The 20,237-nt window shown below is 52.1% G+C and overlaps 9 protein-coding genes across 9 annotated transcripts; 5 read left to right on the top strand and 4 right to left on the bottom strand.

Moving 5' to 3' along the window:
* Positions 1–454: 454 nt before the first annotated feature.
* N7459_007469 (uncharacterized protein) lies at positions 455–1,107 on the bottom strand (the record flags this gene model as incomplete). Its single annotated transcript, XM_056946637.1, has 2 exons — positions 455–971; positions 1,013–1,107. The coding sequence occupies 2 exons, from the start codon at positions 1,105–1,107 to the stop codon at positions 455–457; spliced, it is 612 nt and encodes a 203-aa protein (XP_056798636.1).
* A 92-nt stretch (positions 1,108–1,199) lies between these two features.
* On the top strand, positions 1,200–3,622 carry N7459_007468 (uncharacterized protein; the record flags this gene model as incomplete). Its single annotated transcript, XM_056946636.1, has 3 exons — positions 1,200–1,229; positions 1,283–3,034; positions 3,080–3,622. The coding sequence occupies 3 exons, from the start codon at positions 1,200–1,202 to the stop codon at positions 3,620–3,622; spliced, it is 2,325 nt and encodes a 774-aa protein (XP_056798635.1).
* Positions 3,623–4,833: 1,211 nt separating this feature from the next.
* Positions 4,834–6,135, top strand: mdm12 (ERMES complex subunit MDM12; the record flags this gene model as incomplete). Its single annotated transcript, XM_056946635.1, has 1 exon — positions 4,834–6,135. The coding sequence occupies one exon, from the start codon at positions 4,834–4,836 to the stop codon at positions 6,133–6,135; it is 1,302 nt and encodes a 433-aa protein (XP_056798634.1).
* A 550-nt stretch (positions 6,136–6,685) lies between these two features.
* N7459_007466 (putative BAP31 domain protein) lies at positions 6,686–7,618 on the bottom strand (the record flags this gene model as incomplete). The annotated part of the gene is made up of 4 exons (XM_056946634.1): positions 6,686–7,067; positions 7,128–7,231; positions 7,284–7,418; positions 7,598–7,618. The coding sequence occupies 4 exons, from the start codon at positions 7,616–7,618 to the stop codon at positions 6,686–6,688; spliced, it is 642 nt and encodes a 213-aa protein (XP_056798633.1).
* A 440-nt stretch (positions 7,619–8,058) lies between these two features.
* dus3 (tRNA dihydrouridine synthase DUS3) lies at positions 8,059–10,394 on the bottom strand (the record flags this gene model as incomplete). The annotated part of the gene is made up of 3 exons (XM_056946633.1): positions 8,059–8,143; positions 8,201–10,117; positions 10,186–10,394. 3 exons carry the CDS (start codon positions 10,392–10,394, stop codon positions 8,059–8,061), a joined length of 2,211 nt encoding a protein of 736 aa, XP_056798632.1.
* A 637-nt stretch (positions 10,395–11,031) lies between these two features.
* On the top strand, positions 11,032–13,155 carry N7459_007464 (POT family-domain-containing protein; the record flags this gene model as incomplete). Its single annotated transcript, XM_056946632.1, has 7 exons — positions 11,032–11,395; positions 11,466–11,643; positions 11,713–11,861; positions 11,912–12,020; positions 12,075–12,214; positions 12,270–12,453; positions 12,501–13,155. The coding sequence occupies 7 exons, from the start codon at positions 11,032–11,034 to the stop codon at positions 13,153–13,155; spliced, it is 1,779 nt and encodes a 592-aa protein (XP_056798631.1).
* A 1,375-nt stretch (positions 13,156–14,530) lies between these two features.
* Positions 14,531–15,004, top strand: N7459_007463 (uncharacterized protein; the record flags this gene model as incomplete). Its single annotated transcript, XM_056946631.1, has 1 exon — positions 14,531–15,004. The coding sequence occupies one exon, from the start codon at positions 14,531–14,533 to the stop codon at positions 15,002–15,004; it is 474 nt and encodes a 157-aa protein (XP_056798630.1).
* A 416-nt stretch (positions 15,005–15,420) lies between these two features.
* N7459_007462 (Ser/Thr protein phosphatase superfamily) lies at positions 15,421–16,227 on the bottom strand (the record flags this gene model as incomplete). The annotated part of the gene is made up of 1 exon (XM_056946630.1): positions 15,421–16,227. The coding sequence occupies one exon, from the start codon at positions 16,225–16,227 to the stop codon at positions 15,421–15,423; it is 807 nt and encodes a 268-aa protein (XP_056798629.1).
* A 396-nt stretch (positions 16,228–16,623) lies between these two features.
* N7459_007461 (senescence-associated domain-containing protein) lies at positions 16,624–18,216 on the top strand (the record flags this gene model as incomplete). The annotated part of the gene is made up of 2 exons (XM_056946629.1): positions 16,624–17,266; positions 17,324–18,216. The coding sequence occupies 2 exons, from the start codon at positions 16,624–16,626 to the stop codon at positions 18,214–18,216; spliced, it is 1,536 nt and encodes a 511-aa protein (XP_056798628.1).
* Between the last annotated feature and the right edge of the window lie 2,021 nt (positions 18,217–20,237).

The following is a 20,237-nucleotide window of genomic DNA, read 5'->3' as shown; positions in this document are numbered from 1 at the left end:
TAATTCTGCTTCAGAAAATCGTTTGATCTACAGAGGCTTTGAGATCAGGGATTACAAACTAACAGAGGATCAATGCATCAGCAAGAACGAGCGATCCCAGTTTGTCGATCTCCTATGATGTCCTAAGCGGGCATTAGGGTGCCATTTTTGCTCGGCATATATCTTACGTACGCGTAGGACTTGGAGAACTACGGTGCTCACGAATCTGGTCTATTCCTTGTATAATCTCTTTGTATTGAAACACGTCTAGTATATTTTAGAATAAACACACTTCTTTTGCCAAATCTTATCTAGTAGTATATCTTCCCCTGTGATGGTCATACAACAACGGATCTTGGCCATAAATGCGAATATATTCACAAACGTTCATTCAGCAGATTGTGTGTTCGAATCCAATAAATATTCACGACGGGAACTGCCACTAAAAATGGATTCCATTATAACGCGTGGCAATTCAGCCTACTCGACCCTCGCGCGGAGGCCGTCGATTATAGGGTTCGTATCGGAAAGCTGCTGGCTGCTCAGTCCTTCGGGCAGGGGCGTAGCGGTCCGGATATATTGATGTAGTGGATCCTGATTCCCTCACTAAATCCTGTGACGCCCGGGGCAGGGTATTCCCATTACTATATTGGACAGCACGGTCCCATGCACTCAACCACCGGTAAGGGCTCCTGAGCCAAGCCTTCAGCTCGTGTAGAACGAGCCGGGTGTTCCTCCGACCAAGAAACCCCTGGATCATGTCCTCAGCCAGGCCGGCACTACCTTGAATGTCGATTGTCTTAAGAATGGCGATGATGTACTCATGCAAGAACTCTGCCTTACTGGGTCTGGGTCTGCGGTTGGAATCATAGTCTTGTGGCGGGTCGTCGTTTGTATGGAGAAATCCGAACACGCGCAGCTCGCGGCATAGCCACATTCTGGCTCGAGATACGAGCTCGGGGTCTGTCATGAAAAGCTGTGGAGACCGCTCCCTATATCTTGAGCTTGCAGGTTGTCGGGAATTCGAACCCACATGGAGAGAGTAGAGATTATGGCGGTAGATGAAACGTCGTCTTCGAATGGCCTCATCTTCGTATTGGCGTAGTGCACGTTCCGAGCGTCCAACATTGCTGCTGCTTGGGTGTTCAGATAGTGAGTCCGATGTGCTCAAGCGGTCGTCAGCCTGGCCAAGGGGCTTTGCAGGTCCTCCAGACCACGAGATGAATCTGGAACAAGACTTCGACATCGAGGTCAGAGAGGATAGCCACCCTTCCTTGTTGGCCAAACGAAACAGTCTCTCGAGCTCTCACCCATCCGCGTAGTCAAGGCTCCCGACGGATCGCTGAATCGGGCAGCTATCTCTAGTACTATTCTAGGCAAAGAGAGAAAGGAGCTGCGACAACAGGAGGTGGAAGCAGCCGCCGATAATGAGATGAACATCGATCTCTCAGCTCAGTGGAACGATCCAATGGTGGACCCAAATCAGCGCAAATTTGCCAGCGATCTGAGAAGCGCCAAAGTCAACAACGCAAAATCTGATGTTATTCCGGAGTGGAAACGTGCGGTCCAACCGAAAGACCAGTCATATGGAAGGGGGAACAATAAGAAGATGACAATGAAGCAGCAGCGAGAATCTCTTCCAATCTTCAACTTCCGCGATTCCCTGATTGAGGCCGTACGGCAGCATCAGATTCTCATTGTTGTTGGCGAGACAGGCTCTGGCAAAACGACACAGACAACGCAGTACCTGGCCGAAGCAGGTTTCACTAACACTGGGATGATTGGATGCACTCAACCTCGCCGCGTGGCTGCCATGTCGGTAGCCAAACGTGTAGCCGAGGAGGTTGGTTGCATTCTAGGCGAGGAAGTAGGGTATTCAATGCGATTCGAGGAATGCACTAGTCCGGCTACTAAGATCAAATATATGACAGATGGCATGCTCCAGCGCGAGATCTTACAAGACCCAGATCTTAAAAGGTACTCTGTTATTATGCTTGATGAGGCACATGAGCGGACTATTGCCACGGACGTCCTCTTTGCGCTCCTGAAGAAGACGTTAAAAAATCGGTCGGACCTAAAAGTGATTGTGACATCTGCTACCCTTGACGCTGAGAAGTTCTCAACCTACTTTGGCGGCGCTCCAATCTTCAGTATCCCAGGGCGCATATTTCCAGTTGAAATAATGTACTCGCGGGAACCCGAGTCAGATTATCTTGATGCTGCTCTGATTACGGTTATGCAAATACACCTTACAGAACCAGCTGGCGATATTCTTTTGTTCTTAACAGGACAAGAGGAAATCGATACGTCCTGTGAGATCTTATATGAACGGATGAAGGCTTTAGGGTCAAGCGTTCCAGAGCTGATTATCCTTCCCGTTTATTCCGCATTGCCCACCGAGATGCAGAGCCGTATCTTCGACGCAGCACCTCCTGGTAGTCGAAAGGTCATTATCGCCACCAATATTGCTGAAACATCCATTACTATTGATGATATTTATTATGTCATCGATCCAGGCTTTGTCAAGCAAAATGCGTATGACCCGAAGCTTGGTATGGATTCGCTTATAGTCACGCCTATCTCGCAAGCACAAGCCAAGCAACGAGCTGGCCGAGCCGGTCGAACCGGGCCAGGTAAATGCTATAGGTTATACACAGGAGCAGCGTACCAGTCGGAGATGTTACCAACAACAATACCCGATATTCAACGCCAAAACCTATCTATGACAATCCTTATGCTTAAGGCAATGGGCATCAACGATCTTTTACATTTTGACTTTATGGACCCGCCGCCTATCAACACGACATTGACCGCTCTTGAGGAGCTATATGCGCTGGGTGCGCTCGATGACGAGGGACTGCTGACGCGTCTAGGTCGCAAAATGACCAGCTTTCCTATGGAGCCGTCACTTGCCAAGGTACTGCTCGCCGCAATAGAACTAAACTGTTCAGACGAAATGCTTTCTATTGTGGCCATGCTCAATTTGGCCAATGTCTTCTACCGGCCGAAGGAAAAGCAGGCACAGGCAGACCAGAAAAAGGCCAAGTTCCACGACGTACACGGCGACCATCTGACACTGCTTAACATATACAACTCGTAGAAGCAGAATGCCTATTCGAGCGCTTGGTGCTTCGAAAATTTCATCCAGGTACGGTCGATGAAACGGGCCAAGGACGTACGGGAACAGCTCGTCAAGATTATGGAGCGGGGCCATCACCCAGTCATCTCGTGTGGGCCTAAGACGGAGCATGTGCGCCGAGCCTTGTGCGCCGGCTACTTTCGCCATACAGCAAGGAAGGAGACCGAGGCTGGCGCTGGTGGTTACAAGACCCTCATCGAGAGCACTCCAGTCTACCTGCATCCATCGTCGGCGCTGTTTGGGAAACACGCCGAGTGGGTGGTTTATCACGAACTTGTGCTCACAACACGCGAGTACATGCGCTGGACCACAAGCATCGAGCCAAAGTGGCTTGTCGAGGCAGCGCCCACCTTCTTCAAGGTGGCCGGAATGGACGGTACCTTGTCGAAACGACGGAAGCAAGAGCGCATACAGCCCTTGCACAACAAGTTTGTTGGCGAGAACGACTGGCGGCTTTCGGCGCAGCGCAAGGGTGGCAGGGCCGGCGGCGGCACCTGGGGATAAATGGCATTTGCGTGTATTGATTGTGGTTCCCAAGGTCGTGTTCATGGCTGTAGGGTCAGTGGCTGCTTCGGGCCTCAACTTTTCCCGTTTTGGATGCTTGGTAGATAGTTCACCTAACGGGCTTACTCTCTCTTTCTCCTCTCCCACCGGGGCTTCTTGTTTTTCAGACCGAGAAAATATACGTCTTGCCATCTCGGCTTCTTTTTGTGCTCTTCTCGTAGAGCTTATTTTCTTTTGGGCCACAGCAGTAGCTTAGGCGCTCGCTGGGCCACTCGCCAAAATGCTATTAGCAACATCATAGTAGCTCTTTATACTCGTTTGAAACAAGCCAACTAAGAGAACTAATAGTACATTGCTAGAGACCGTTCCTTGCCAGTGAAAAGACGTTCTCCTTGGAAGAAGACAGACAGCATAATTAAATTAACTAATTACTAAACTAAGATATTCGGTAAACGAGCTGCACATGTAACAAGCTGCACACCTACCCCGCCGTCTATTATTGTAAACTGCTTGTTTTAAACCAAACCGCCTTTATGTTACGGGTGGTTGGACCAGACAAGGAATGATATAGAAGAATGGATTCGATGAACCAATCCTTAGAGAGGAAAGAAGAGGAGGTATCTAACTGCACGCAGGTTGCCCTTCTTCTGGGTGTAAACTGGAATAGATCTGCAGTTCCATTCTGATGCTTCCCCACTCCATATATCCTATCTGGCGGGTGCTCCCTTTTGATCATTGTCTCCTAGATGGTTTCAACGCCAGTCCTCTATTCACGAATACATTCGATCCCAATTATACCGCTGGCCACCTGAGTGAACGATCCACCATTATAGAGTTATATCATCGTGCTCTATATTTGTTACGCTGAATATTGGAGCAATGGCATGAAAGAATATCTGAATATTGTATGAGGTAAACGTTATTTTTAACTAGTCGGTTGCTCATCCGGGTGACCAGAGGGTAGCACCAGTAGTCGTCATCACATTTCCTAGGTTATTTACTAAAATGGTGAACAGATCGAGTCAACAAACTGAACTGGTCAGAGTAGAGGAAAAGATTTGTTCTTGCCTAGGTTTCTTTTGCCGAATCTCTCCCATGTCGTTGACGGGTCACGTGCTCCCGCGTTAACAGGCGTTTTCCCGGGGTGCTTCGCTTCCTTTCGCGTTTAATGAAACGAACCTGGCGAAGCAGAGCTTCGCGTTGCACATGTGATGTCAATCGAAGTCGACTGGGCAGCGGCCACCTCTGGCCCGGACGGTGAGGCTCTAGCGGAGCGCATCCGCTCCTTTGTCCACGACAAGTTCCAACAGGTGCCTCTGCCACGCTTCATCCGCTCCGTCCAGTGCCATTCATTCGAATTTGGCACCGTCGCCCCAGATCTTGAGATCAAGGATTTCTGCGAACCGTTCGAGGATTTCTACGAAGAAGACGATGACGACGCTTCAGCGACCTCCGAAGAACTCCCCGATCAATGGTCAGCCGGCCACCATTCAGACCTGCACGAGTCTCCCTACGAAGATGAAATCCTGTCGAACCATGCCGCTCATGGCCCTCACAGCCTCAGCCACCACCCTTACCCTGGCGAGGAATTCCAGCCTTCTGCACTTCGCTCCGCCTTACCCCTCAGCGACCACCTGAACCCGCATTTCCTGCCCCGGGCCGGCACTCCTGGCATTCCTGGAGGAACATCCACACTTGGTTACCACTTGATGTCGCTAGGTGGTCTTTCGGGAGCCCAGACCCCCCTTGCAGCAGTAGCAGGCGGGACACACTTTGCAAGCGGTTGGTCCGACTCAGGCATGGCAGCTGGTCGACCACGTCCAGCGCACCCTGTTCCGGCCCAACGCGCAGACGCAGATATCGATACCACCAATTCCGCTTCGCGGCCTTCAACGGCTAACACTGTCCCCACTCACCCCTCCCTTGGCCACACAGGCAGCAGCGGGTCGAATCGTAACAGTGGCAATCCGGATGTGCCGCAGCCATCAATAGAACCGGCCATTGACCCTTCTGCTCCAATCCCACCCCGCCTGCGCGAACGTCGCCCCGAGGATTTCCAGGTGTTGTGCCATGCGAAATACACTGGAGATGTGCGCTTGTCTCTAACGGCTGAGATCCTGCTGGATTATCCAATGCCCAGCTTCGTGGGTCTCCCGCTCAAGCTCAACGTAACCGGCATCACCTTTGACGGCGTTGCGGTGGTCGCATATATACGCAAACGCGTCAATTTCTGCTTCTTGTCCCCCGAAGACGCGGATGCGCTACTCGTGTCCGAGCAGAGTCAGGGAAGTCAAAACCCGAGTGAGGATGGTCGTCCCCGATCTGGCGGAGACCAGATGCGTCAGGGTGGTTTGCTGCAGGAGATCCGGGTAGAAAGCGAGATCGGCCGCAAGGAGGACGGCAAGCAGGTCTTGAAGAATGTCGGCAAGGTGGAGCGCTTCGTGCTCGCCCAAGTGCGCCGCATCTTCGAAGAGGAACTGGTTTACCCCAGCTTCTGGACTTTCCTGATCTAATCGCCAGTCTCTTACTATATCTGCCTGGAACCAGCAATCTTGTGTACAATTACGAATTACGAATACGAATGCCATGATTTTTGACAATGTGATGGTTTTATGACTTATGACCCGAGAGCCCTATCTTCACGTGCAAGATCTGCTCGTCCAAGTAAAAAAAGACATCAACAATAAGAAAGATAACAAGTGCTGCCGGAACAAGTACTGTGTAACCATGATTCCGTTTTAGTTCCCTTGACAATATCTGCTCGAGAAAAGGGAGACGACGAGCCAAATCTCTTGATTCTCCCTATAGCGGGGATAGCAAGTAGCAGCCCTAGTAGAAGAGATTTATGAACACCGAGCCAGTCTCCAGGAGGGAGAGGAAGGAGATGCCAGGCGTGTAATTGTTCGACAAAGAGCATATGCAAGCTGGGGCATCTCTCTAGTGGAGATAGACAAGTGAGGGAATGTGCTCGTATTGAAAATTGGCATTCCAGCCCGGAAAGCTGCAAAATGAATCACATAGCTCGAATTCGATCTCCAGGCCTAGACAAAATGATAGGGCACTTTACATGTCCTTTTTGTCGTTGTTGTCACCCTTGCCGGAGGAGACTTCGTCACCGAGCTTGTGGTACTCGCGGGTCAAGCCCTCGCACTGCTTCTTGAGAGTCTCGATGTCACGGTCCTTGGCCTCGAGCTCCTTCTTTAGACGGCCAATCTCGCCCGCAGAGCCAGCCTCGGCGACACGAGCAGAGTCCTTGCCGCCGGCCTTCTTGTCACCCTCGAGCAGCTTGACGCGGTCCTCGAGACGGAGGACCTCGAGGATCATGATGTAGGTGCGGTTGAGGATCAGAGAGAGGAACAGAGTGAAGCCGCAAAGATACATGTTGCGCTGCGAGTAGAACTTGCGGGCTTGCACCTCCATGCGGTCAGTGCCGAGGTGGGCGGCTCTATAATAGAAAGAAGAATTAGCTCTATTGGATACATTGGATTCATAAGTGAGCACTTACCCCACACCAGCGCCATCCTTGGAGAAGGCTGCCAGCTCCTGCTGCACCCGGTACACACGGTTGACGCTGTCGATGAACAAAATGAGGATGAAGATAAATGTGATCTGACATGGGTCAACTGGGCTCCGCAATACGCATTGGGGCATCTCGTAATACCTTCAGGCCATACTGGAGCTTTGCTATAATGGGACTCTCCGAGATGAAGGCGAACAGCTTGCGCTTGATCGTGAACGGCAGAGGGATGATGAGGGCCAGAAAGACTGCCATCTCGAACACCAGAAGCAGGAAGACCTATTGACGTCAAGTGTTCATGTCAGCTTGTGATAAATCACTAACAGTGCTTCGAGGAAAGCTCCAAGTGAAGACATTGAGGTGAGCTGGCAGTCGGCTGCTTAGGCTGCCACCACTCTAGACTGGGTCGGTCGGACGATAAAGATAGAAGAGTCGGAACATCGAGAGGGAGAACGTACAAGGCTGTAGTAGAGAGTCATCTTGCCGGGTTTGTTAAGTACAACGACGCTCAAGAGTGCTATTCGTGTTGGTCAAAAGGGGGGTGGGGGAATCGAGAGCTCCGGTGCAAGCTGGCTTGAGTAAACAAATTGTAGCCGGGCAGAAAACCGAGCGGGGGAGGCTATGAAGATGGGATCTTCGGGGACGACGAGGCAGACGTGGTCAGATCAGGCAGCAGAGGGAATTGAGGGCCCGCCGGTAGGTGTGCGGGTTTGCGGTGATCTTTTATGGGGAGGTTTTCCTGCCTCGGGGGAAAGACGTCATCACCTGGCTGCCACGTGACATCACGGGCGAGCTGTCACCTGTATATATATGTACTTCGGATCCTATATGGGGAGATGTGATTGAGAATGGTTATGCATTCATTATTTACATTTTTATCATTTGACATCTTGATATATTTGGTGAGGGTAGTGTCAACTTAGCCCTCGGCCTCCTCGTAGGCATTGGACTTGTGTTTGGGCTCGAACTTGAAATCCGGGTGCGCAGGACCGAGGAACATTTCGCTACAAAGAAAGATTAGAATGTTTCAGAACCTCCAAGGTTGCCGAAATAAAACTTACGTGATCTTGATCCAGTCCTTATAGTTACCGCTTCCCATAAGAGTTTCCAAGTCATTGCGACCACGCCAGGCAGGCGGCCGGTGGTTGAGCCGCGGAGGAAGATACTCTAGCAGACCGATTGGGACATATCGATAGGCAAAGCTCAGCCACTCCAGCAGGAAGCGCCGAGTGGTGCCGACCCCAATCTCGTCAGATCCCCAAGCCTCGAGGCCGTATTTGGCGAACTTTTCGACTAAGCCCAGACGCTCTGATGCGGATTTGTCGAGATACTGACCGGCCTGGATCTCTTCGAAGACCCACGGCTTGATCAAAGCCCCGCGTCCCAGCATAACGGAATCCACACCAGCGTTCTGGATGTGATCATTGTAGTCAACGTGTGAGAAGCAGTCGCCATTCCCAAGGAAATAAGTCTTGCCCCCGTTCGGCTGGTACCGGGCATCGGGTTCGTGGATGGTGTCGGTGATCTCGTTCTTCTTCTCGTTTAAACGCTTAATGAGGGCCGCGCAGTCCGCGATATATCCCCAATCTGCCTGCCTTGTATATCTCTGCTGTCTGCTTCGCCCATGGAGTGTGATGGCTGCAGCTCCCGGAGGACCCACATTCAAGATGCTGGATTCGTAGCCACCCAGGACAAGGCGCTCAGTAAGCCTCAACGCATTAGGATGATTATCCCTGGTTCCCATACGAATCTTGACGGTAATAGGGATCTCCTGCGAGACGGCATTCATACCGCGAATGATCTTCTCCAGTTTGGAATGATGGTCCAGGAGAGCAGAACCAGCACCATCACGGAAGACAAGCTCAATAGGGCAACCGCAGTTCAGGTCAATGACCCGCAGGTGGGGCGTGAACTTCGAAAGAACCTCTGTTGCCTTAAGGGCCTGCCACGGTTTGTTGGCGGCGATTTGAGCTCCAAACTTGAAATCCTTGGCGTTATCATAGCCCTGCACGATATTGCTCCCTGGAGTGACGGAAGGAGGAAGCATTTCCGATTCGTGAGCCTTTAGCAGGGTCCACTCAGACTTCGCACCCTGGATTAGAGGCATGCTCATTGCCATCTCAGAGTAGGTGAACTGGGCGCCAAGATCCGTGCAAAGCCTGCGGAAGGGCATATTTCCCTGTGTGGTCAAAGGCGCAAGGGTCGGTGTCTCGGGTCCAAAGTAGATGCGCCGCTTCTCAGATGGCAGAAAAGGTGGCTCAGTAAATTGCGCCCGAAGTTCTTCCAGGGCCTCCGAGCCCTCTTTAGCCTTCTCAGTATCGCCATCGGTCTTAGCATCCTCTCCCTCGTCTTGGTGGCGACCGTGCAGTTGCTTCTCAAGATCCTGGGACGTTTTATTGAGCCAATCATTGTACACATTGGCACGGGGAGTTGTCTCGCGTTTCCGCGCAAGTGACATCTTGTCCTCATTAGAGATAATGTTGACAACTCCCTCGGGAGTTGCGAATGGAGTACGCGGCTTGGCCTTCTCCTTGCGCTCTTCATCTTCCAACAAGATGAGTTCTTTCTTTCCATCCGCATTCTCTCTTTCGGTCGAATGGGAGCCAACTAGGCGGCACTTCCATCCCACATAGCATTTCCCAAGGGTCTCCCAGACCGGGCACACCCCGTTGAAGGTTGTGAGGTCCTCGCGCTTATGCTCCTTCAAGTAGGTCCGCAGGTCGTGCTCGAAACGACACTTCTCACCAAATTGGCACTGTGTCGCAGAGAACTCGGGGGCGAACATTCTTGACGTACACAGGCCCTTTGCGTCTCTGGAGCTGCCGAAGCTTCGGTTGGTGTTTTGGCCTGTGGGCTTCTTCTTTTTCTTGCCCTTCTTGTCCTTGTTGTCATCTCCGCGATCGGCATGGCCAGCAGCTTCGGCCGCATCGTCATTGTTGGTTTCCGGGCTGGGCCTGGATATTGGATGAAGTCGGAACCTTAATTTCCCAATAAAGCGTTAGCTTGTTCTACTTCAATGCTAGATGAAGCAATGGTCGACGCATACTCGGCCTTGATGGGTGCAATGCCTCTTTCATTGGCGGGGCGATCCGTGCGATTGGTCTCTGACTGCTCCTCCAGTCGTGCCTTTTTGGAGGGGGGCTCTCCAGCATTGGCGCCACCATCGGCAGCATCGCGCTTAGAGATGTCAATCTCCGGCGTAGTACCGTGGGCCTCCGAAGATGCCGCCAAGGTTGTGGCCGAGTCGCTGGGCATTCTGGGAAAAAGATTATTCCCGGTGTTGGAAACAATCAATTTGGTTAGGCCGGAGGACCTTAGGATTAATCAAAGACAAAAAAAAGACCTTTGGAGGGCGCCGATCTGTATCAAAAATTCATTGGCTGCGGGCGGCGGGCAGGAGTTTGTACCGTTTGTACTTGGGGATATCAGTACTGTGATTGGTGGGGAATGCAGAGCTCTGATTGGTCTATTCTGCACTCCATATCGGGTCAGCTGGGATCGCGCGATAAGAGCGCATCGCCAGTCATTACATTGGGGGTCTGTCTGTGGTGTTTTTCTATATGCTTTGTATAATCGCCGATATATTTCTGTTCGAAAAAGTTGACGGATCTTGAAGCAAAGTAATAAGCCTCTGGATGCGCTTCTCTCCGTAATTCAGGTAGTGGCCCTATTGTAATCTGTTCCCCTAGTAATCTCGGGTCTACTATTTAAGAAGCCTTGACGCCCCCCTCAGATCCTCCCGTTTCAGATTCCTTGACCGTCTTTTCTCCCCCTGGCCCCCCAGCCCTTCTGTGCTCCTCTCTTTGCGCCCAGATATCGTGATAAATCTCCGGTCAATCGAATCGATCACTTCCCGGAGATTTTGTGTCTTCACGACTTGGACGTTCTCATAATGTCGGAGTTCAAGTCCGATGTGCACGACTCTGTGGTAGTCTCCACAGAGTCTGACTTGCAGTCACGGTTGGTGTTGACTCCCCAGGCTCGTCAGGCGGGCAATGATACTGATAATGGCGCCTCTTTTTCTTTGCCGAAAACAGAACAGGATTCAGGTCTTCATCATGAGAAACAAGACCATGCAGCGTTGGATGCCACTCGCAGCACCTCCCCCGCAGACAGCAGTGATGGTCCCAGAGCCACCGAAGACGAAGTGCGCGATCTACTTCATGTCGTTGACAACATTCCCGTCCGGCTCTGGGTAGCATGCCTCGCGGGTATCCTGGAGCGCTTTGCCTGGTACGGGGCGACGGCTCCCCTACGTGCGTGATCCTTTTCCTTTGTAGAAATTGGAAATTGCCTCTTTAAACTCAGTTGGCTGACTAGCTACAGAGAACTATCTGCAGAATGCGCCGGGTGGTGAGGTGCCTGGAGTGCTAGGATTGCATGAGGCAACTGCCTCGAATATCGTGAACGCACTAACCATCGCTTCGTACTTCGTGCCCGTCCCTGCTGCTGTGATTGCTGATAGCTGGCTGGGCCGTTACAAGACTATGATATACTCTGCTATGTACCGTGAAGTTCTTTTTCCTTTCTCGTTTTAGCCCTTTGGCGTATTCGATGGCTAACATCACCGCAGCATTGAGGCTATGGGGGCCACCATTCTTTTTGCAACCTCACTGCCTGTTGCAATTCACGAAGGAGCTGCCCTGGGGGGAGTAATCACCGGCAGTGTTCTACTAGCTGTTGGGTCAGGGGCATTCAAAACCGCCGTGGTACCGTTTATTGGTAAGTCAACAGCCCCATCAGCTCGGGAATACTGAACTTATTTTTCTCAGCCGATCAATATGACCAGGTCGATTTTCGACTGAAGACCCAGAAAACAGGAGAAAGAGTTGTCGCTAGTCGGGAGCTAACTGTCACCTACATTTACAACGTATATTACTGGTAATTGGAATGCATCCTCTACCGTTTTGCTGCTGCGGCTGACGATATTCACAGGGGTATTAATGTGATCTGTTTCGCGGCCGATTGCACTCCATTGTTGGAGCGCTATGTTGGCTTTTGGCTCGCGTATCTGATTCCATGCTGTGCTATGTGGCTGGCTCTGCTTCCAATCATCCTCAGTCGCCATTATTTTGGTCCGTGTATTCCCATAAATGGAGGAACCGACTAGCTGACATATGAGTGAAATAGTTCGGGAGTTGCCAACGAGCAACATCATGACCCAGGTGGTATCTGCCTTGGGTTACGGAGTCCAAGGTGGCTTTAATATGGATGCCGCAAAGGCAGACGCCCAGATCCAACACGGTCGCCAAGTTCCCTGGGCCGATTCATTCATTGAAGACATCAAGAGAAGTCTTTTGACTTGCCAAGTCTTGTAAATTCACCGATGCCCTTGAATGACCAGAGCTAATGGACATACAGGCTTCTTTTTCCCATCCACTGGCTCTGCTTTAACCAGACATTCAACAATTTCATCTCTCAAGCCGGGCAAATGATAACCTACGGTGTTCCGAATGATATGATGAAAATAGCCGGTCCTATCTCAGGAATCATCGTTGCACCGGTCATTCAGAAGGGATTATACCCGTATTTGACCAAAAGACGGGTCTCATTCGGGCCGATCGCCCGGATAACAGTCGGACTGATCATTCTGACGCTGTCCATGATCTACGCAACGGTGCTTCAAAAACTCATCTACCAGGCCGGGCCCTGCTACGATGCCCCGCTTGACTGCGCTGCCGCAAATGACCATACCATTCCCAACCAGATATCGGTCTTTCTGCAAGTCCCGGTGTACTTCATTGGATCCTTGGCAGAAGTATTCTGCCTTACCACGGGAACAGAGTATGCTTACAACCAGGCACCGAAGAGCATGAAGACCCTGGTCCAGGCTATATGGCTCGCAATGGCTGGACTGGGAGCGATTCTTGCTCTGGCATTCACCCCGCTCACCAAAGATCCCCATCTGGTCACCATGTACGCCATTATGACCGGTCTCCTTGGTGGGTCAACCATTTTACAGTGGGTTCTTTTCCGGCGCCTGGACAAGGCCAAGGTAAAGGAAGACGCTGAGTGAGGCCCTCTATACCCCTAAAGGCGAGAAGGGGAAAGCGTTCTTGGTAGACGTGAGAGCCAGAAAGAGCTTACAGGATACGGAGAGGGTGGAGGACAGAATAGGCGAAGGAATACAGGCATGAATTGGGGGCTACTGTTATACATGTTTTTTGTGTGTGTTTCTGTGTTGACTGCCGATATAAATTGCCAGATCCAGGGGTATGTTGCAATAAAGAAGTTGAAAAGTGTTGGACTAAATTCTATTGGGGATGGCTGCACCTGGATCAGGTTGTGAATGGACAGGGATCAACCATCGAGAATTCGAGGTCTTGTCCAGAAGCACCCAATATCAATTCCCACGTCTCTGTTGAAGCCTACCGAGAATCGACCTCGCCGGCACAACTGTAGCAAAGGGTCGGTTTAACGGCTTCTCGAACATCGGAACCCTGCGAGAAAGCCCGCTCCCCTGTCCTCCTGACGGGTCAAAAACTTCGCACGACCTCCAGAACTCGGACTATTTACCCCTCGTGCGGTCCTGGTTCAGCAGGAGAATTTGCCTCCTTCCGTTGCGGGAAGGAAGTCGGTCATTGTGGCGGAGTCAGTTGACTCCCATACAGGCCCGGTTATGCTCTCTCTGCTTCCTCGAGATCTTCCCCCTGAGAAGGAGGCCAGCAGTCCCAACAGCTGTCAGGAGACGATCCGTCCTCCCCTACCCAAGAAGAAAGAGGATCAGGGAACCTTTGAGGATCACTGAGAATGGGCTCCGCTTGAAACTCCGGATTCCTGAGAACTGTGTTAGGGTGTTAGCCGAACGTCGGCCAGCACAGCTTACGGACCAGTCTCAAAATTGCGGTCGCCACTCATCGAAACAGGCGCCGAACGCAGTAAGAATATCAGCGTTATTAAGGTGATTCTGTACAAATTACCTAGGTAACGGGGATCACTGTACTCAAAGTTGACGCTCATTGGCTGGGTGTCCTGAGATATGATTGGTCGATCTGGACAACCTCAAAGTCAAGGCCGCCCAACTGACTCGACGAAGAGGAATGATCGTCGGCTTTAGAGGTTTCTGTATATTATTCACATTTTCTGCGTCGGAAATACCTGAATATGATCCCACGAATTATTTATCATCCCACTGGCCCTGCCTCATTCCGAAAAATTGGAATTACTAGGTACTTGTCACTGCATATGCAGCAGCGATTATCCGTGGGGGGGCAGACGCTTAGAACAGCCGCATGAATCATAGCATTGCTAACCACATACAAGCGTGAAAGCCATTAAGTACATTACAATTCCTCCACTGGAAAATATGAGCACTGCTAGCACACAGTTCACGCCGAAGCAGTAGTCTGTCGAGGAACAGGAATCTGCGAACCGAACAACCAGAAGTAGATATGATGAAGCTCGGCAAGAGCAATTTCACGGACAACACTCTCACCACTCCGATCTTTCTCAGCATAGTACCCCCATCGCAGGGCATGGTGGATGGCAACACGGACAGAGTGATCGGATATACCGCACAGCGCGCTGATCGCAAACGGCATCTGCTCTACCACAAAAATCAGACAGTAGATGTCATTTATGGTCGGGTTTGGACGGGTGGTGTTGTCGCCGGGGACGGTTGGCTCGCCGACTTTCATGTCGAGAGCCCGCCAGAGCGTTTCCGGGTCGTTGTTCTGCGGATCCTGCTCCAGGAGCTGGCGCATTTTGGTGAGGTAGCCAAACACGGGGATCTTGAGCTCGTCGGAGGAGGCAACCTCCATGAAACGGCGCCACATGAGGGGACCCAGGTCCCGGACCATGGTCTGGGTAGGGCCTGCGGTGACGGCTTGGGCGAAATCCATGCTGGACTCGAGATGGGAACGTGATATTTTGGTCTTGGGTTTCGGTTTGAGCCGAGTGGCTGGCGCAATGGTCAAATTGAGAGCAAATGGACAGGATTGACAGTTGACGAAACGTACCGAGGGGATCAGCGAGCGAGCGAATGGCACGAAGGCGAGTGCTGAAGGGAAGATATCATCGTATGAGCAAAGGAAGGTCTGGAGGGAAAGGAGAATATGAGACGTGATGATGATGACAGGCAGGTTGGGGGAGTATCAAATACGCGGCTACGTTCATCGTCTGATCGGTCTACTCTTCGCAGTATGTTTTACCTACGCACATCATGAGATTGATGATGCTTAGTTGGTACATCGAGAGTCGATTGGAGTAACTTGCAAATACGTATTCAGATGGAAGAATAGCTGGAGCATAGCTGGACAGCAACGAGGTAGACCAACAGCGACTAGATGTGAACCGCCTTCTCCGGATCAAAGCCATCAGCTTGACGAAAATAATAGCCCCGCTGATTGCTGATAACAAGCTTCCCCGTTTCTTCTTCTTCAGTGAAATGAGCATTATAATGGGTATGTCCAAATGCCCACAGGCGTACTCGAGGGGTTTTCCAGCACTCCTGCGTCGAAAGGTCGGTCGCGAAGCCCGACGAGAGAGGGCTATTCGCATGCTTCGGGTCATTTGCTCGCATATCCCCAGCAACAGGACTATGATGTGTGAAGATGACGACTTTACGTTGGGGTTCAGACGCTGCAATGCTTGTAACCTGATCATTCAGCCATTTGAGATCGGCATTGTGGGCAGCATTATGGTCATCGACAGCCCAGTCCTCAATGTAGTAGAAGTCATTGATCCCAAAACTGACGGATTTTCGATGCGTCTCCGAGACCTTCGAGTAGAGTGTGCATCCCAGGACCGTCACTTTCGGTGACAGGTCATACCGGGTCTGGTCCAAGAAGACAAACCGGCCTAGGCCATGCTGGACCAAGCGTTGTTGATCGATGGAACTGGCAAAATTGGAGACTCTGGCTTTTGTCACTTTCCAGCTGGAATGATAAGGCTCGTGATTGCCGAGTAGGAAAAACACAATCTCAAAATTGTGTAATTGAGCCTCAATGAAAGAAAAGAAGCCGTCGTCTTTGATCACTCCTATATCCCCAAGGAGGGCTAGGTAGGGCGCTGCCGGGATGATCTGGAATGTATCATAAGCTGGCGGGGACTCTAGGTGCAGATCCGACACGATCTGGAAAGCCGCCATGACTCGAAGAAGCGTCAGGGTTTGCCACAACGCTGAGAGAAGTGGGCAGCCCAAGCTCTGCAATCCAATCAGAAGCAGAAAGATCGCGGGGGAATGTGGCAGGGTGGCGGTGCAGTCCCGGGGTTGAAGGTGGCGGTGCATCTCTGCACGTTATCTAAGCGCCCAGACCGGGTTGCTCATAAGAGTGCCCCTCCCTGTTGCGATGGTCTTCTCTTTGCATGATTAAGTGATCGTGTGCATCATTTTCTTCATTATCTTCACCCTTACAAGTGGGTTGTTGAGCGGGAGTCTTACTACGTCACTGTCTTATCCGTGTTCTCGGCACCCATCCAAAGGTTGGTCGCAGGCTTAACCAGTGGGCTTCCGTTTCCAGCTTGTCCAGAGGCAACAGCAATTATGTCTGGCGCACCACATGACCCCCGGCTGCTCTACAGCGTCAACAATATCCGTGCATTTCACATCCAAGATGGCGAGGAACAGGAGTTGACACCATCCGGGCCTCAAACGCTGTCGTTGCTCATGGTCCCCACCACCACTGCATCACCGATGCCACCGTATGCCGCAGGCACAGGCACAGAGACACCAGAAGAGGACTTCTACCTTCATCTTGTCCTCCCACCAGAGTTAGATCTGGCGCTTCCGGCGACAACCCAGATATTCCATCAGCCACCTGACAGCTACTTGATTCCTCGCTGGGATCTGGCACCTGAAGCGGGTGCCTTCATTCGAATCCAATTTCCCAGAATTGGCTCTGGTCCCGACAAGGTGACCCAAGATGAGATTGATACCTTTGAGACCATCCTTGCACAATGCACTGCATTCCTGGACCGTGCTCCTCCCTCCAAGTCAGATAGCCATGCTGCTTACAACCCAGCTGACTATGCACCTGGCGAGGGATACATCTCATCCGGCGATGCCAAGACCGATAACGCGCATGGCAAAATTGTACTTGTCGACGAGGAGGACGGCAGTGTGGTCGGAGAACTAGGCGACGGGTATGATGTGGTGGAGGACCCGGATGTGAAGCCTGGATCTAAACGTGAGCGAGCCACCTGCCACCATGACTGTGCAGTGACTAATGTCTATTTTCAAACAGGCCCTGTCGGGATTGAACTCCCGAGTGAAGGCCAGGGCAACCGAGTCAATGTCAGCAACGTCTCGGAGGAATATCTCGCCATGTCCCGGCATCCAGCCTACAAGAACTCGACGATCGTGCAGACCTCAGCCACCGCGTCTCGTCTGATCGTCATCACGTCGGTTCAACTGGCCAACGCTCTGACCAGTGGAGCGGATAGCTTCACCAAGAAAACGAAACCTAACCAGAAGCCTTTGACCTTCTCCGATGCCACGCACGCACGCATTCGCCAGGTGGGCACCTTCTCGCACGGTGCAGCTGATCTTTCATCCCGCACCCTTGGTCAGGTCGAGCGGGTTGCGCAGAACCTGGGTGCATCATTGGCGCGCAAAGAGACCAAAACCAAGAAGTTCGACAAGAGCAATCCACCGCCCGACTACAAGCCCGGTGTGTTGAACAAGTCTATGATTGCATTCTCGACGCTCGCCGACGGGATCCAAGAGGGCGCGCGTAATATGCTCCTGACAGGTTCCCAGGCCGCTAGCACAATGATCGGCCACCGCTATGGGACTGAAGCAGGCAACGTCGCCACCAATCTGACAGGTGGTATCAAGAACGTTGGTCTGGTGTACATTGACGCCACAGGCGTCAGTCGACGGGCTCTCCTCAAATCCGTGGCTAAAGGCATGGTGGTTGGGCGAATGCGCGACGGGAAACAAGTCGTCGTTGGCACCGGCGACGGCGGGCAGGTCCCCTCGGGCGCGCATACCGATGTCGAAGCAGGCCCATCGAGTCTGGGAGCGCGGGATCCCGTGGACCGGCGGCCGTCGCCTCACCCCACACCGCCACCTGCATACGATGCATCAGGGACGCTATCGCTTGGTGGTACGCCCATGTCAGGGGGGAAGCGGTAAGTGGAGGATGGAGAGGCGTCAATATTTAAGAATCATTGGACAGGAAATCTGAAGTCCATCGTGGGTCTGATCTTCGAAGGGTGCAGGAGGCGGAATCGGTCATTTGCGTTTTCCCTATTGTTTCTGTGTCTTGAGTCTTGGGTGTCGGTGCTTGTGTCGATAGTGACTATAGTCTGATAGCGCATCAATCTAAAGTTCACGCCCGCTGTCATCGTTGATAGAGGATCAAAGTTTCGGCGAGTGGGACAGCGCGCGCACTTTCGGCGATTATCGAAAGGCCATGCGATGTGATTTTCCTCTGTCAGCTACAATCGCGTTCACGGGCCGTGCATCAATGGCGGTTGACTCGACAACCACGCTTGAGGTCTGCATTGTCGCTGCCAGCCCGTCTTGTGTGGTGTCGATTGGACGAGAGGCGCGGACAGCCCAGTTGCCAACGCATCATCCGCTTGACAGTTGGCCCGGCCCACCCGGCGCGTCCAATCGGGCTTATCAGGTGGAAGGGAATTCAATCCCACTCCACACCGACTGGAGGGGGATGTGGGCATGGGTGTAGTGTGAGGTGTGCGAAGACTCCGAGAGGACCGAGGAATTGAAGTTCATCTGAGCCTTGCCCGGAGTGCGATTGCAATCCTGACGTGGAGAGTCGGGTGCAATGTAGCGCTGCGGTGCCGTTGGGTGGAGACTGCAGATGGCCACGAAGTGGAGTGTGCAATCAATCGGCGCCCCCAAATCCCATGGAATCCAGGAACGCGTGGATGAGTCTGGAGTCCATCCAGGTCGCAGGGCCAGTGGGAAGCTCGGGAATTGTAGAACGACGCAGCGTTGCACCCGGGGTGGAGAGTCGTGATCTACTCGATCCAGACGCCCAAAATGCGTGGAACCGTGGATGGCGGCGGCGCTTTCCAGGGATCGTGGGACGGGTGAGATCTGGTGAAAGAATGGAAAAGGGGAAGGATGAGCTGACTGCGACAGTGTCATGATCCTGATTGTGATGAATTGTCAAGACTCGGATAGACCTCGTAGTGTCTACAGATCGTGCTGGAGAGAAGAACCGGCCTCATGGAGATGGACTATCGTCTGAAAAGCAATATCAAATGGGACCGCAATGCACCTGCACACCATATCGCGGTCGATCCCAAATGACCTGGCGTTTCATACTCGTCTAGGTCGACGAGAACGAATCAACTAGATATATAAGAATCATGCTCATGAGCATACATGTAACGAGATCGGGCGCATCTGGGGCTAACAGAATGACGATCGTCGCTGCTAGCCAACCCACTTTTCAGCAATTCGAAACCGCCGGTTTGCGCCCCTTTTTTTGCTTTGCACCTTTGAACCGGGCCACTTGAGGATTCTTTTCTTCCATCCCGCATGCTGGACATCTCCAATCGCGATTTGTCACTGCTTTCCCGTGGAGACCGGAGCCCTTTGACCTTTTAGTTCGTTGCCATGCGACACAATCTCGCAGCAACACACCCCGATCTGCTTCGTCTGGCCCATACGGAGACAGGAGGATCAGCCCTCGGGCCTCACACCCGTTTCGTTCTATCACAGGCGAGGCAAGGGACTCCTCTGGGACGCTCGATAGGTAGAGACTAGCTCTGTTCATGTCATGCACACGCGGATACATAGTTCTCGACAGGACTAGGAATATTGTTCAAGTGGAAGTCGCCTCGCTGCGTGTCCATCCTCGGTTTCCCGCGCGGGAGGCCCCATTATCGTCGATACTCGACTTGGTCGTAGGTGTCCTGAAGAGAGAAACAAAGAACGTAGAGAGTTCCACTCCTGGCTCTGCCTTACAATCCAAGTCCTTCAGCTGCACATTTCGCATTGCTTACAGCACACCACCACCACCACCACCAGACCCGCTTCACCCCAGACTAAACGACGCTAGAACGGAACCAAACCTGCTCGTATCTCACTCTCCTCTTCTCCTCCCTCCTCTCCACCCTCTCTGCTCGTTGCACCTTCGACCTTCTCCCTCGGGTGCTTCCCTTGGGCTTCGCTTTTCTTTT

This window comes from Penicillium hispanicum (genome assembly GCF_028827665.1).
Source record: "Penicillium hispanicum strain IBT 35686 chromosome Unknown utg000006l_segment0_segment0, whole genome shotgun sequence".
Taxonomy (NCBI): Eukaryota; Fungi; Ascomycota; class Eurotiomycetes; order Eurotiales; family Aspergillaceae; genus Penicillium; species Penicillium hispanicum.
The sequence above is the reverse complement of the archived record's forward strand: the minus strand, read 5'-3'. Positions and strand labels throughout refer to the sequence as shown.